Genomic DNA, 17,511 nt, shown 5'->3' with positions numbered 1-17,511 from the left:
AGAGTATGTCTTGCTTTATTAACCTAACAACTTTCACGTTTATATGTTATCTACAAAACGAGAAATCGTTGTTCAAACGTAACCGCTCGACGAAGCTTTTTTCCAATGCATTTTTCAAGGCGATTCGATCGAGGTTCAGTATAAGCCGCCCACAGTTTGCTGTGATCGATGAATACTGCCTCCACCAAATATGCTGTAGCTTTCTCATTTCTGCTCGGATTCTAACAATTTTACTATCGTTGGATGGCATTATGCTTCATCTACTCGAATGGATTAATTGCCAATCTAAAGTAAGCATTACATTTATGTAGCGCTAACTTAAATTTTACTATTTTGTACCAATTCTCAGCAATTCATTTTTTACAATAAAAATACCAAACCAACACAAATTAAAGGAGTATGTCTTGCTTTATTCATATGTTAACTTTCACATTTATATCTAATCCACAAAACGAGCAATCGTTGTTCAAACGTAACCGCTCGACGAAGCTTTTTACCAAAACAATGCAAACACAAAGCGATCAGTTTCCAGTGTTCATTACAAGCCGCCCACAGTTTGATGCGATCGGTGAATAGTGCCATCCACCAAATAAGCTACAGCACTTTTTATTGTAAAAAATGAATTGCTGAGAATTGGTACAAAATAGTAAAGTTTAAGTTAGCGCTACATAAATGTAATGCCTACTTTAGATTGGCAATTAATCCATTCGAGTAGATGAAGCATAATGCCATCCAACGATAGTAAAATTGTTAGAATCCGAGCAGAAATGAGAAAGCTAGAGCATATTCGGTGGAGGCAGTATTCATCGATCACAGCAACCTGTGGGCAGCTTATACTGAACCACGATCGAATCGCTTGAAAAATGCATTGGAAAAAAGCTTCGTCGAGCGGTTACGTTTGAACAACGATTTCTCGTTTTGTAGATAACATATAAACGTGAAAGTTGTTAGGTTAATAAAGCAAAACATACTCTTTTAATTTGTGTTGGTTTGGTATTTTTATTGTAAAAATTGAATTGCTGAGAATTGGTACAAAATAGTAAAGTTTAAGTTAGCGCTACATAAATATAGTGCCTACTTTAGATTGGCAATTAATCCATTCGGGTAGATGAAGCATAATGCCATCCAACGATAGGAAAATTGTTAAAATCCAAGCAGAAATGAGAAAGCTACAGCATATTTGGTGGATGGCACTATTCACCGATCGCATCAAACTGTGGGCGGCTTGTAATGAACACTCGAAACTGATCGCTTTGTGTTTGCATTGTTTTGGTAAAAAGCTTCGTCGAGCGGTTACGTTTGAACAACGATTGCTCGTTTTGTGGATTAGATATAAATGTGAAAGTTAACATATAAATAAAGCAAGACATATTCTTTTAATTTGTGTTGGTTTGGTATTTTTATTGTAAAAAATGAATTGCTGAGAATTGGTACAAAATAGTAAAGTTTAAGTTAGCGCTACATAAATGTAATGCCTACTTTAGATTGGCAATTAATCCATTCGAGTAGATGAAGCATAATGCCATCCAACGATAGTAAAATTGTTAGAATCCGAGCAGAAATGAGAAAGCTACAGCATATTTGGTGGAGGCAGTAGCCTATTCATCGATCACAGCAAACTGTGGGCGGCTTATACTGAACCACGATCGAATCGCCTTGAAAAATGCATTGGAAAAAAGCTTCGTCAAGCGGTTACGTTTGAACAACGATTTCTCGTTTTGTAGATAACATATAAACGTGAAAGTTGTTAGGTTAATAAAGCAAAACATACTCTTTTAATTTGTGTTGGTTTGGTATTTTTATTGTAAAAATTGAATTGCTGAGAATTGGTACAAAATAGTAAAGTTTAAGTTAGCGCTACATAAATATAGTGCCTACTTTAGATTGGCAATTAATCCATTCGAGTAGATGAAGCATAATGCCATCCAACGATAGAAAAATTGTAAAAATCCGAGCAGAAATGAGAAAGCTACAGCATATTTGGTGGAGGCAGTATTCATTGATCACAGCAAACTGTGGGCGGCTTATACTGAACCACGATTGCTCGTTTTGTAGATAACATATAAACGTGAAAGTTGTTACGTTAATAAAGCAAGTATTTTTATTGTAAAAATGAATTGCTGAGAATTGGTACAAAATAGTAAAGTTTAAGTTAGCGCTAGATCAATAATAATGCCTACAAATATTTAAAAATCAATAGGCATTCCGCTTTTACTTCTGTTCCGCGTTTTTGCACCCTTCCTAAAAGTAGTTGCATTTTTTTGCATGACGTCACAGATTTTCGTGACGTCACTAACCAAGGCGGCCGATCCTAAACCAGCACCCATACCGGTATGTCTGCTATAAGTATAATGCTAGTTTTCGGATATTCGGATCTGGATTGGATATTGCTTTTCCTATTATTTTTGGATCAAGATTGGATTCGGATATTTCTAAAAAATTTCGGATTGGATTGGATTATCAAATTTCAATATCCGCACAACACTAATGTAGGCCTACAGGGGACGGAGTTCATGAGTTTGATTTGAATTTGAAAGTGACTTTTGTTACTGAAAACTTTCCGCACCAGCATATTACACCTATCCTGAAAACATATATATAACTATATATAGGCCTACTATTATTCCATAGTAACACTTCGTTGAAACATAAACATTATCTTACCAAAGTTTGATTTTATAGATGGCAAATATAAATCATTATTTGTTTGTTTATCTTTTTCCTGCATTGCGGAAAGCGGACTTGAGCGCTATGCATCGGTGTACGCCTTCCGACATATACCTGACCCACGCTGCAGCCGACTGCAATGTCTGTTTCCTGTTGTCTACTCTACTTACCGTATGACTTAAATTTGGTACTACCAATTACTCGAAATCGATCACTAGGTAGAGGCAATTATCGTAAAGTTTCTTGCCCAGAGAAACAACAGCAAGTGTGGGTGGCTGGAGTCGAACATGCAGGCTCTCGACTGCGAGCCCAACGCACTAACCACTCGGCCACTGCTGCTGCATTATTTTTGTTTTGAGGGCCAGGGTTGCTATACTGGTGAACTTCATTTGCATTTATAAGCAAAGCAGACAGCAAAGGCCTGTGGCAGCTTTTTGTGCACATATTTTCAGTCTGAGGATAAAGATTTCCAGAATCAATCAATATCTTCTATATAAATTCTTTGCACAGCCAGCACATGGACCATGGTTTGGTGACTCCTAGCCTAGACCTATTTTACATTTAATGTATATTGTGGCTGAGCTAAACCTATTTATGTATTTGTTAATTCATTACACCTTGTCATCAATACACAAAGATTAATTTCTTACGGTAACTATCTTGTCAACTTGACTTAAGCTGTTCACTGCCTGGCGTAAATCTGGACTAGATTTAAAACCATTACCATGGATATGACATGGGAGAACACATGCACATTGAATCAGCATGTATTAAATGTTGTTCATAGTTTTGAATTTCATACCATGACACCAGTTCAGGTAACTTTTAACTTACTAAAATTTTATGTTAACTTAAAATAGCTCCCGATATAAGTCAATTCACTTTATCTGTCATGTTATATTTATATCTATAATCTATATAAATGATTCATTAATACTATCTATCAGTGCAAAGGAAGTTGTATGGAATTGAAATGGGTAAAATGTGATCTATATAGCAATGGAAGCTATTACATAAATTACTGCTTTCACATCACTGATTTACATGATGGCCATCATAGATTATTCCTGCTTTTTATAAAATGTTTCTTAACCACCATCTTTGATATTAAGTTTGCTGGGTTTTTCAAATTTAAAGTTTTGATCTCTTACAACTGAGCACATTGGCTTTATTTTAAGATTGCTTATCTCTGTAACCTTTTGATACCACTTCTAATTTCAGGTCGCCACAATACCTGTGTTCATGAAAAATAAAGATGTATGTGTTGAAGCCATTACTGGTAGTGGAAAAACACTTGCTTTTATTATTCCCGTATTAGAAATGTTGATGAAGAGACAAGAAAAATTAAAAAAACGCCAGGTGCTAGTAAAAAACTAATCACTTGTAGTCAACTTTACTTTAATATTATGATATATTCTGTTATAGCAGATTGCAAAACATCATTGTTTATGTAAACATGAAAAAGGAGTTGTCATTGAATTTTGAAATACGGTAGCCTACTTTACGTTTTCTGTGTGCATTCACTAATTTTCATAAAAAACCTAATGCCTTTCAGAAGTTTAAGATCAGTTGAAGGAAAGGTATGAAACCCAATCAAATTCACCTTCTTCGACATGCCTTTAGTTTAGTGTTTTGTCAAGACAGAGTTGCATACTTTCATTGCTTTCTGCTGAATTAGTGATGAATTGGCCTTTTTCATCTGTCTGTAATCACTCTTTTGACAAAAATTGCTGAGTTATCAAATTCACCAAGTAATCGAAAATTTGTTATTAGATTGGCGCCCTCATCATAAGTCCAACAAGAGAGTTAGCTTGCCAGATATTTGATGTATTGAACTCGTTTTTGGATGATAATAACTGTCCTTTCAAATCCTTTTTGTTGATTGGTGGGCGTGGAAATATTGAAGAAGATATAGAAAGTTTTGTTTCAAAAGGTACATTTTGAAGACTAGCATTGGAAGTTTACAGTATTCGTGTATTGAAACATGGGTTTTGCAATTGGCCATTGTGATGCATTTGTAAAACCTGATGAATTTATTTTGCAAGGTATATTAGGCCTCGAAATTTGTACTTTTTTCCGGCGGTCAAGCATGTCCTACCGGACTGGCCCTTTCAGCGGACATTTGATATCTCAACCGGACATATTTTTTGCTTGCAAATAAATCAGTGCGTTAATGACAGTCGTGTAATGACGCAATAAACACAATTGAAAAAAACAATCCAAATTTCCTTATTACAAAAGCAACTCCGATCATTTATTCGGTGGTTTTCGTGTTATAGAATCGTTGTGCCAAGCGATATCTGCCGACGCGGGGTCGTAAATCTCCATGTCAGGACTGTCCAAACAAATGCGCATTAGTGACTCAATAGTGTTAGCCCTCAATAGTGTTAGTGTTAACTAACTAACACAATAGTGTTAGTCTAACACCCTCCCTTATGTGCAGAAATTCTATTTCTATCAGTATCAGCGTGAATAAGGTCGCCACATTCGCCAAAGCACGTGCGGAACCCAGCTGAGACTTGCTTCTCTGTGACGTTTCTTTTTAAAAAACGATCAATGTAACGCAATAATCCTCATTGTTAAAATTAGAACACATACTGTATCCTGCCGAAAAGTTCAGACAACTTTATTTCAAGGCAAAATTGCAAGGCGTTGAAATGATGTAAAAATGGCTACTTTTACCATCAGCTCGTTAACTACGCCACTCTGATGTGATCTTTAAAGCAATTGCCTGTACTATTATTGTTTCAGCTCCGTATTTGTTCGCGTTAAACAAACAATTGTAACAATTCAAATTTAAAATATATTTTTGCTGCATTAGCTCTATTTTTGTCAAGAATTTTGCGGCGGTCATTTATGACCGACCAATGAGTCGGCTTCGGCAGACATTCGAAGTCATTCCGGAGGTCATGACCGCCGGAATTTCGAGGCCTGTATATATATGTTGCGTATGTTGTATAGAGAAATGCTTTGTTATTTCTTTTTCTATAATTAACGTAATATACCAGACCAAGAAAGACAAAACACAAAAATACAATAAAACAAGGCTAGTGCTGTTGTGGTGTCAAATCTGATATTAAACTCTCAAAATAGCTGTTGTTCTAATCTAAATGTAAAAAAACAGCTCATAAATATGACTTTATGTTTAAACTACCGTAGCGACTGTTACTTTGTGGCATCATTATCAGTCACCAATGTACCACAGTATATTCTGATTCTTCAAACTTCTTTCAGGCGCTAACATCGTAGTTGGAACTCCTGGACGCATCAACTTTGCGTTGACAAAATGTGATCTTTTGCAATCAGGGATGCGAGCACTAGAAGTCCTCATCCTAGATGAGGCTGATCGTTTGTTGGATCTAGGATTTCATAAGACTTTAAAATCTATTTTAAGGTATATATATAAATCTAAAAAAACTGCTTCTGTGGTAATGGCTGAATTTCATAACATTTAATTCTTTTATACAGAGTTATGGAACCTTATAGAAGTTTCAGTTCTGCAGAAAAGTTGAATTAAACTCATAGTCAATTTGATGTATTATGTATAAAACACCAGGGATACATACTTGTTAGGGTGGTCCAAAAAAAACTTTTTTTGTAAATGTTAATGTCTCACCCTAAAATATTGTTACCATTGATGAGAAAATGATATATGTGAATTTTCATAAAGATTGGTTGATATTTAGGGGTTGCTACCGGGGTTCAAAGTTTTGTCGTTTGCCCCCATTTTAACGTTTCGAGAGGATATGATATGATACGGTACAGTAAAAAATACGGTACAGTGCCATTGTATATTGCAATAAAAATACAGTTTAATAATTACTCTATGGTCTGTTTATAAACTCATGTGTCTGTATTACGAATTATACTAACTGGTGTACATGTACGAAATGTGCGACTTTGTATAAGGTAAAGGTGAGTCCCATACTTGAATACAAGCATCGAGGGATGAGGTTCTCATTATACTAAGCCTTCGGCACTAACGAGAGTAGGGTGGCCAGTTCCTTTCTCTCGGCCGCCTTTACTTCAGCAACTACGCCCACCCAATATATTATACCCTGGGTAGAGGTGGGCGTGGGCGGTGTTTGTCAACAACCAGTATAAGCCGGGAGTCAAACCAGGATTGCATAATTGGAAAGCGAGCGCGTCACCGCTGCGACTTTGTATACTTGTGTTTAAAATTCAGAGACTAAATTGGACATTCATTAACAGCTTTAGAATACAACAAATAAACTACATACAGGAATTATTGCGCGAGGGTCTTTCTACTGCAGTCTGGATATCGCTGACGGTGATCGGCGACGACACGCAAAAGATACTGTTTTTGTTCTTCGTCACATGTGTGTAATGTGTTGTATTCCGTGATCAACGCCACTCCACGCTCGGCAATGTCCCAACCGGGGTGCCAATTGCAATGCTCAAGGGTGCCGCGAGATATTTTAACTTTAACCCGTTAAGTGTGGAATTTATTTATTTATTTTAACTCTAATCCACAATAAGCCTTTGTTTTCTCGCCCAGGAATAACAGCGTGAAAGAGATTTTGAATCGTTGCTGTTTTTTCCATAAAAACGTTTGAAACGCATCATTATTGCCAGGTTTCATGATTTTATTTTGCGTTTCACGGCGCACAAAGTCAAATTGCAGTGATGGATTATCGGATTGTGTGACCCAGCACGATTATAAAATTGCACGATTGTTTGCGAACCACTATAAAATAGAAACTTTTGCATGGGGGATACCATACCTGCGCATACAAACACGATAGCCTACATAGCTAATCGAGAAAAGGCTAAGTTATAATTGATTTATTCTTTATACCAGTGCTCCGCAACCTTTATTTACTCACGGCACACTTAAAAACTCTTTAAAATTTTGCGGCACAATTCGGCCGACACATTTTCAAAATGTAAAAAATAACTATCATCTTTTTAATGAGATATTTGCGCTTGTTTCTTGCTTTAATAAAGTTAACAATTTGGATACAGTCATTCATTGTTTCTGTCAGCTCCCTTGTAAAATGTTTGATCATCAAGGCTTCCCTGTGTAAGCAGCAATACATAAGTTGAATGGCTGGATTTTGACGTTTTACCCATGCAGCTAAACTTCTTCCTTCGCCCACCATTGCTGAAGCACCATCTGTGCAAACGTTGATGCAGTTATTCCAATGGATACCATGGGTTATGAAAAACTCGTTGGTCACTCTAAAAATTTCCTGGCCAGTCGTTCGTTCCTGGCTGGAAGTTCTTTGCAAAATAATTAGGCTACTCGTTTGTTATGGACTCGCCATTGACAAAACGTTGGCTACTACACTTAATAGCTGTGCTTTCAATATTACGAAATTTTTCATTAAACACTGCTAACTGACAATTCAAAATGACCTAGCCTGACTTCTAAAAACGCACTACCACGTTAACCAGCCTTTTTTAAAACTAGGGCAGCCTTCCCATTGCGAAAACTTCAATGTGAGGCAAAAAAATCATAAATGCACTGTGGGAAGTCTAGCTAGAGTTTGAGTTGTCTTGCAGTGGTAAAGCGAGAATTTTTAAAACATAAAAACTCCTTTCTTTTCAAAAAGTATGTTCTGATGATAGTTATCCTGCGGCACACCGGTTGCGGAGCACTGCTTTATACTTATATGAATATATTTTGTGAATTGCTTTGCGATTACAATTGGGTCTCCAAATTAGTGGATTTTCCGTACAAACGAACATTAAAACTAAAAAAACGAGAACGACTGCTTATAGTCGAGGAAGAAATGTGGGTGGCTTTGTCGAATGTGCCTCGAGATATTAAGGGACTTGTGCAAGAAGTCAAGCCCAAATTTCACACTAAATTTTGAATAAATACATTTATTTATGCGCGCTATACTGTACAACTCATTCTGTGCTATTTCATACAGTTACTTGAAATACAGAAATCTCATAAAATTGACCCAGTTTTGCCAGGATGCCGCAAACTATTTATCTCTTCGATAGGGTGCCGCAAGGTCAAAAAGGTTGGGAACCACTGCTCTAAACCCTTGACAGCCTGTTTTAACCTAAAAGGAGGACTTTCTGATGATTACCCTTTTAGGGTGAAACAGGCTGTCAAGGGTTTAGACAGTGGTTCTCAACCTTTTCTGAGTCATGGCCCCCCAGACTGTGGCTCTAAAAGACCATGGCCCCCTTGAGCAAAATAAAAATGTATTTGTTTAAAGAACAATGAAACGAAATCAATAAAAACAGTTAACGAATGATTAAATGATTTAATGCTTTCTTTTTCGTAATAGACTACGCTAGTAAATCAAGCGTATCCTTAATTGTTACGTTACAATCACAAAAGATGATGCAACATGCAGTGAGATAGAACATATGATGAAAAAACATGCTTTTGGCTAGCTTTACGATACTAACACCTACATGAGTGTTTTTTGTGTCACAATTCTGTTATAATTCATCAATACATGTTATAATTTATTAATGAAGCTTTTTATCGTGGCTCCCCTGAGAACGCTCTGTGGTCCCCTTGGGGGGCCGAAGGCCACGGTTGAGAACCCCTGGTTTAGAGGGTAATAACTATGTATGTACTATGTATATTAGTTTACATCATGTACATTTGTACATGTAGTTTATTTACTGTCTTCTAAAGCTGTTATTGATTGTCAAATTTAGTCTCTGAACTTTAAACACAAGTATACAAAGTCGCACATTTTGTATATATATGTAGACCAGTTAGTATAATTCGTAATACAGACGTACATGAGTTTATAAACAGACTATATAGAGTAATTATTAAACTGTATTTTTCTTGCAATATGCCATGGCACTGTACCATATTTTTTACTGTACCGTATCATATCATATCTGTATCACATCCTCTTAAAACGTTAAAATGGGGGCAAACGACAAAACTTTGAACCCCGGTAGCAACCCCTAAATATCAACCAATCTTTATGAAAATTCACATATATCATTTTCTCATCAATGGTAACAATATTTTAGGGTGAGACATTAACATTTACAAAAAAAGTTTTTTTTGGACCACCCTAATACTTGTACTGGTATACTTTTAAAAGAACATTTAACTAGAGTTGTGTGAGATTGGGACATGAGTGATGGTTGCTCATAAGGTGTTAAAAACTACAAAAAAAAAAAAAATCACACTCACTCTAACAGAAACAAGTCTTTACTTCTTAAAACTGTATTGTTTTTCAGTAAATATTTCCAAAACTAAACTGTTTTCATCTTCAGTGCGAGTTAAATTTTCGGTTTAGTTTTTAAAATGTTTGCTGAGCATGAGTTTAGTATCTACAGTTTGGCTCTGTATATTTTTATTAGATTGACCATTGAAGGTTCAAACCAGTTTGCTACTCCGTTGTTTTACTCATTAATTTTGATTTATTCTCAGCTACTTGCCCAAACAAAGACGAACTGGTCTATTCAGTGCCACACAAACCCACGAGGTGGAGCAATTAATCAAAGCAGGCATGCGCAACCCTGTCAAAATAACGGTCTCTGAGGTGAGGGAATCTTGTGTTGGATCATATGGTGTTCTTTGTTGTATTCAGGCTAACACCTGGTAGTTTGAGATTGTGGACAGAAAAGCTAAGAAGCCAATCTTTGCGTCCACCTGTTTATATGTCATTCAGCATCCTGTTAAAGACATAGCTGCATGCTCTTGAGCGGTGTCGAACCGACGTCCTAAGGTGTCATACCAGGACTCTCACCACTTTGTCACGAAGCAGACAGCGTTGTGGAGCATTTATTAAAAACTAAGTTGATGCGTTGTTTTTTGTGTCTATTTATAAATCTTTTTTCACTCTGTTTCATGCAGAAAACGGACACCTTTGCAGCGGAATATACATCAAGTAAAGTGAAGACACCAGCGTCGCTTAGCAACCAATACTTAATATGTCGACCTCAAAACAAGTTCAATCATCTCATGGACGTATTATCATCCAAAAAGAACGAAAAAGTCCTCATCTTTTTTTCGACATGCGCCTGCGTTGACTATTTTGGTAGAGCAGTGAAAGGTAAGAATAGGAGATGGAAACCCGCTTTGGGATCAAAGTGCTCCTTTAGTTAAGTGTAACAGCTCCAACTCAGCTTGCAAAATCTGTCCTTTCACATTGCTTCAACATTGGCAAATTTTGATTTAATCCCAGGCAGTAAATCAATCGTAAAAAACGACTGAGTTATTGTCTGGGATGTAGCTCAACAGACCTGTTACATACAGTAAGTGAACTTTGTGAGCTGGAGATTGGTCTTGTCTTGATAATTAAGACATGAAAAGTTAGTTAAACTCTATTTGAGTAAAGATATGGGGGATTCTGTTTTAATTTGTTAGAGTTTGAAAAAGCATTTTAAAAACAAACTTTTCTCTTAACAATAACTACTTCACATTATTTTGTCATCTTATATTGGTGTGGTGGGGATATCTAAATTTTTTCATACAAAAAACTCAGCAAACGAACCGAACAGTCTTCTGACGTAAGGATGATAATTACAGAGCTGCTGGGCTCTGAACTGTCTGTCATGCTGCTGCATGGCCGGATGCGTAAGAAAAGACTCGACATATTCAATGACTTTCGTAAAATGTCAAGGTAAGTTATTGTAGACAGAACGAATGGCTGTTTGCAAGCGTGACTTACTTTTAATTACATCAGTTTCATCCCATCCCAATCCATAATGCCTGAGAAGCTAAGTTGCAAAACATTAAAATAAGGGCATACTTGTTGTTTTGTGTTAAGTTCTAGAAACAGCTTTCAATGTTATAAACAATAGTGCTCGTTGCTTCACAGTCAGTGACAATGTGATTAAACCATACTGGCAGTATTCCGTCCCACTACCCTACAAATTCAATCGCTATCTCCGCTTGCCCATCAACAATTCAACATGGATTAATTATTATCTGCTTCTATGAGTCACGGTTTTTAGCAAGCTCGCCCAGTGCCATCAAATTCAGTTCAGTCCATGCCTGTATGTTGTCATTCCTTAGTGGTAGGGGTGTTCAATTTCGATTCGATTTCGATTAAGGTGATATTCGAAATTCGTTTTTCGTATGGGACATATTCGAAATTATAGCCGCCCTTTCGGCTGAACGCGTTGAAAGTAACGCGAGTGGCGCGAAATCTGTCTTGTCGCATTTTGCAAGCGAAAAAAGACTTTGACGCATGCGCATCGTCGATCACGTGACTATCACACGCTCTCGCGGGTCCAACGGCCAGTTCTGCACCAGGGATGCCTGGTTGGCATTTTTAATGCCAAATTTCACAAATTTCTTTCAAGAATGAAAATAGCTAGGTTGTGCAATGGCAGAAAGTGTAGGCTGAGCTTTGTCGCAGTTTTATCCATTTTTTACCAAATCCATAGGCGCCTAAGCCGTGGGGGCAGGGCGTAGCCAGACCGCAGAACAAGGGGGCAACTTTTTTTACGGGGGACCGAAAAAATTTAAATGGGCAAAATCATTATAACTGTAGCTGTTGCTCGAGAATGCTGAGATTTTGCCAAGGGGGGGAGGCGAATTTTTTTCAGGGGGGCAAGGCCCCCCTGGCCCCCAGCTGGCTACGGGCCTGCGTGAGGGCCAGGCCCCCACACATATTTCTGTGTGGGAGCAACTTTTTATGCTGTATTGATACATAAAACAATAGATGAACTAGCGATTGGCAGCAGGAAAACACTTTTTGAATGCAAACCGCAACAGCTTCGCGATAATCACAAGAACGAGTTGCGATGCTACAATCCAACACTAGACAACAAAATCTGTCATTTTTACACTGATTTAATGTCTGCAGACGTTGAATCAATATAAAAATGACTGATTTTGCTGCCTGGGACATAGCAAAAATTTATCATTTTGTGTCGATTCAATGTCATCAGATGTTGAATGCACCCAAAAACAACATAATTTGCTACGTAGACGGAGCGTGCGTTTAGCTTTATGCGCTTGCAAACATACTCGATGTCGCTTTCGAGTCGAAACCTCTGCACTCTGCAGTGAAATGTCGCTGCAGCGAATCACTCGCTGTGAAAATGGCCTTGAAGTGTTTGGGAACCCAGCGACCTCGGCTCCAGCGGAGCGATCGTTTTCAAAAGCTGGCCTGACCGTCACGAAGCTGAGATCCCGACTGACGGGTGACCATGTCGATCAGCTTGTGTTCATAAACACCAACATGGGCCTGGAGCTGTAGACGTTATTTTGTGTTCTTTTTTCGCAAATTTTTATCGCTTTTTTTCGCGTTTTCTAGCGAATTTTCATGTCGTTTCTTTCAATAAAATTACATTTTGCAGTGTGGTGAATAGTTGTGATATTTGAAATCGAAATTCGGAAATCGAAAATAAATTGAATTTCAAATATTCAAATAATCGAAATTGAACACCCCTACTTAGTGGTCTACCTCTTTTTCTCTTTCCGTTAACTTTACCTTCTGTGCAGATTTTGCTGACTCCGTATTTTGATCTTCTATTACGGCCGAAAAATTTGAGAATTTTTGATTTTATTATTGCTGCAAATGGGTGTAGCTTCTTTATAGTCAATAGGGCTTCTATTTTCATGTAACCAAGTAGCTTTTTGTTGGTCATGCTTTTCATGATGTGATTTTGGAAAGTTGTGAGGTTTTTCATTGTTGCGGAGCAGCGGAGGTCCAATTTACACATCCCAGTTACACATTTCAGTTTAAGTTTTATCTAAAAGTTGCCAGAGGTAAGATAGTTTGACACTGTCAAAGGCCTTTTGAAGTCAACAAAAAGTGTATGAAGTGAACTTGGTTGTTAAATTCTATAGACTTTTCTATAATTTGTTCCAAAGCTAGGATTTGTTTGATTGCTCCTCTTCCTGGATGGTAGGCTGCTTGTGTTAAGAGGAAAGATGCATAATATATATAAATCATTTTTTACTCGTGTAGCGTTCTCTACTCTTGCTGTTTCATTTTTATGGCACAATGAAGGAGATTTTTATCAAAGCTCATCAACAAACAACTTTCTGTTGACACTGGTGATGCATTATTTGAGTATATTTCATTAATTTCTTGATAGTTTTGGCGAACCAGGCCTATATTGCTCGTTGGTGAAGATTTCGATAAAGTGGGCGGGAAGACAAGGAAGCTAATCTTGTGACCTTTTTCAAGCGTCTCATTATTATGTTTAACTGAAAACTCATGGACATTGGGCAGTGTCGAACCGGGACCCTTTTGAACTGTCGCACAGGGCCACTGTTTATGAGATTTGATTTTGTCTCATTTTATGATTGGTTTAACTTTTTCACCAGCGGTGTCCTGGCTTGTACAGATGTGATGGCAAGAGGAATAGATATCCCGGATGTAGATTGGGTATTGCAATATGATCCTCCGAGCAACGCAAGGTAAGCGAAGTCTTCTATATTTTTTGCTATATTATAAAAGCTACGGTAAATTTTGTATTTCAAGGGATATGTTTCTTAGGCAGTGAAAAACATTTTCTACGTAACCAATTCACTCTGCAAAGTCAAGTTTAACCATTTAGTTTTCAACCATTTTCAGAAGGTTTAGGACTTTTTCTGTTTTATTTTTTTTTTGGAATGCAGCATTTGCAATGCTATTAGCTTTCGATCTCATAAAAACGTTCTTTTAGAAATCCCAAAAATCTCAACAAAAGATCGAAAACAACTGGCAGCATTTTTAGTCCAACGCCCAAAAGCATAAAAACAGATGAAAATCATCATCATCATAATCCATCGTCGGTTTGTTCCCCACTAGTGGGGGTGGCCGATTGTTTCCGCGCAGCAATTGTTTTTATCCCTTTTCTCCATTTCACCCTGTCCCTTGCATCTTCCTCCTTCAGTCCGATTTTTTTAAATTTATCCTTCACTTGTTGTTTCCACGTTCTTCTTGGACGACCGCGTTTCCTCTTCCCATCCACCTTTAGATCTAGTGCCTTTCTAAGAAAACTTCCTTCCTTCCTCCTTATCACATGTCCATACCATCTTACTCCATTTGCCCTTGCCATTTGGTCTATGGTCTCTCTCATCTCTAGCATATCCAACAATTTTTCAGTCCTTATTGCAAGAAATGCTAGAAATGAATTTGATGTGTTGTGGTTCAGTCTATTCCAATCTGAGCCCCTAATTGTGATACCTAACACGCAGCGCTTTCGTACACCGTTGTGGAAGGACTGCTCGCGTTGGGAGGAAAGGAACAGCTCTTGTATTCCTCCTTGAGTCCGAGGCTACCTATGTTGACTTCATTGAAATCAACCAAAAAGCTCCGATGGTGGTGAGTGATGTCTTGGGAATAACAAGTGTGGACTTTATGTTCACATGAGTTTGATTTGTATAAAACAGCCAGATTTTGTTTCATTTGTAATGGAAGGATTTTGAGCAATTTAGAAAGCGATGAAGTATTGTTGAAAACTAAATTACTAGAAAAGTCACGCCTATCCACTAGAAACAACATCACAATTTCTTAATCTTGTCTTTATGCTAATGCACACTGTTTTATTCGACATTACATTTTACGAATACCGTTGAAATCCGAAATAAAATTGCTCACGTTTAAAGTTAACAGCCAAGAAACGGTATGTTAATGTGTTTTGTAAAAAAGGTAAATTTTATCTCTTTTCAATAAAGCATATTTTGTAGTTTCTGCGGCACATTTTGTGTCGTCTCCTGTCACGCCAGTGTGCTATGGCACACCGGTTTTGGAGCACTGTCATTGTTCACAGCCCAATTTAAAATGAGGACTTTAATATTTTTGATAAAATCACTAGAATTTTGCTTTTTTTTTTTATAAAATAAGGAGTACACTGTTCCTGACGTTATAGAAGAAAAGAGCACTGATTGGCTTGCGAAACTGCGTAACCTAGCAACACATGACCGGGCTGTGTTGGAGAGAGGAACACGTGCTTTCGTGTCGTTCGTACAATCTTACGCTAAGCATGAATGCAGCTTGATATTTCGACTAAAAGGTAAGGTTTAGTCTTGAGTTAAAATGAGGTTAATTTCGATTAAATATTCTGTGTTAATGATAAAAAAAGAATTTAGATGTCTAGCTTGACATGTTAAATAAAATACGCTAAGGTAAAGTGTTGCCTTTTCCACACTAAATAACGTCTCGTTTTTCATTCAGATTTGAATTTCGGTGAACTAGCCACAGGGTTTGCCCTCTTGAAAATGCCCAAGATGCCAGAATTGCGTAACAAAGAAGTCACAGACTTCGTCGAAAGCGAGATAGACACGAGCAGTATACCTTACAAGTAAGTGCAAGTTTATCTGAGCATGTGTCCAGTGCTAACCGTCACATCCCAGACAGCTAATCAGTCCATTTTTTGCGTTAATTCAACGTTAGCGGACGGAAAAAATGACTGACTTACTGTTGGGAGTTATTGATATTTGTCAATGATTAGTAATGTCTATAAAAAAAATACGTCTGGTCTAATTTTGCATTTATCTGGAAATATAACGACGTTGAAACAATATCAAAAGAGTTATCACTTCGAGCTTGGCAAGTGAATTGTGTTTAATTATTTTATGTAGAGATAAAGTCCGCGAGAAACAGAGACGAGCGAATTTGAAGCGACCCGCAGCAGAACAAGCTGCCAAGCCAAAGTATGTTCCGAAGAGATTGAAGGCCTGGTCAGAAACGAGGAAAAGAAAAGAGAAGAAGAAAATGAAAAGAGAGACAAAACGTTTGAAAAAAGAAAAAGTCGTAAGTTGAGATGTTATAACTTTAAAACAAATTTGCTATCGAATGCTTACGTGCCGATGTCGATGTATCGGCCATATAAATTATGGTAAGTTTAACTTTTCACTCGCTTTTTACCATCGAGGAAAAATGATGTATCTACCACTTGTTGCGTCACACACATAGACAGCGGTCATGCGTAATCCGTGTAATTGGAAATGTTCATTCAAAAAGCTGATTCTGATATTTTGTTGCCTGTTTCGTATTTCAACTCGTTGGCAGGTGGCTGCGCAGTGACACTGACTAACGGCTTGAAAGCCGGAGTGACCGAAGCAGTAGGGCAACGTGTGACGCATGCAGCCAAGTAATGTCACGCTCTACTGAAAATTTGTCAGTAAACTGGCGCGACCATCGATTTTCTAAACAAAATGCTTCCTCAGACCATGAACGAGGATGAGTTGGAAGAACTTAGACAAGATGCTTTGCTGGTCAAGAAACTGAAGAAGGGAAAGGTAGGAACTATAGTAGAATATTAGCATAAAATCAAACGTTTTGGGACTTTTGCACGTTGGTGGCAGCATACGTTGTATCGATTGATGAAGGCAATTTTTATCTTTCGACAAAGAGGAAAGCTTCCTGACTTCTTTTCTGGAGCTTTATTCTCCCGTTTCGTATACTTGTAGAAGTTTAGAACCATTGAGCCATTAACGGACGTCACCGAGATTGGTAGTCTAAAGTTGCTTGTTGCCCGTGATTGATGTCAAAATGGAGAACTGTCCAAGAAGTGCTTCACTCAAACGCACCACCCGACGGTTAAACCAATTCGGTCTTTCCGCTTCTTCATTCACAACCACAAGCCTTCATCCATTCAGTTATACGGCAGATGTACCATTCATCTTTTTTGGTGCCGTAATATTTTGCTAAGCCTGTTGTCGCATCACCTTAACATATACGACAACATTGGAGTAAAGGACTGGTCACTGGTCATGGCAACTCCAACGCTACGTAAAGTAATGATATCGACTATCAAATCATAGACCATTCGTCTTCGTGTAGAAAAGTGTTTTTTTCCTGCCTGCTAAAACGTTTATTGGATTTGATGTGTGTTTTGCTTCAGATAGCAAAGCAGGATTATGACCTGGCAGTAGATGAAGTTGAAGACAAGATATTTAAAGATGCTTCCGAAGGGTGATATTGATTAAAGCAAGAA

The 17,511-nt window shown here is 37.7% G+C and overlaps 1 protein-coding gene across 2 annotated transcripts; it reads left to right on the top strand.

The window, feature by feature from the left end:
* Positions 1–3,312: 3,312 nt before the first annotated feature.
* Positions 3,313–17,511, top strand: LOC145774177 (ATP-dependent RNA helicase DDX55-like). 2 transcript variants are annotated; one of them, XM_082585350.1, is made up of 14 exons: positions 3,313–3,485; positions 3,889–4,026; positions 4,441–4,600; positions 5,902–6,061; positions 10,055–10,166; positions 10,481–10,679; positions 11,156–11,249; positions 13,913–14,005; positions 14,768–14,891; positions 15,417–15,585; positions 15,747–15,873; positions 16,154–16,325; positions 16,742–16,813; positions 17,419–17,511. In XM_082585350.1, exons 1-14 carry the CDS (start codon positions 3,393–3,395, stop codon positions 17,491–17,493), a joined length of 1,788 nt encoding a protein of 595 aa, XP_082441476.1. In that variant the 5' UTR covers positions 3,313–3,392; the 3' UTR covers positions 17,494–17,511. The 2 variants fall into 2 exon arrangements, with proteins under 2 accessions (XP_082441476.1, XP_082441475.1); XM_082585349.1 differs by having other exon boundaries at positions 14,768–14,894.

This window comes from Aplidium turbinatum, chromosome 7 (assembly GCF_918807975.1).
Source record: "Aplidium turbinatum chromosome 7, kaAplTurb1.1, whole genome shotgun sequence".
NCBI lineage: Eukaryota > Metazoa > Chordata > Ascidiacea > Aplousobranchia > Polyclinidae > Aplidium > Aplidium turbinatum.
The sequence above is the reverse complement of the archived record's forward strand: the minus strand, read 5'-3'. Positions and strand labels throughout refer to the sequence as shown.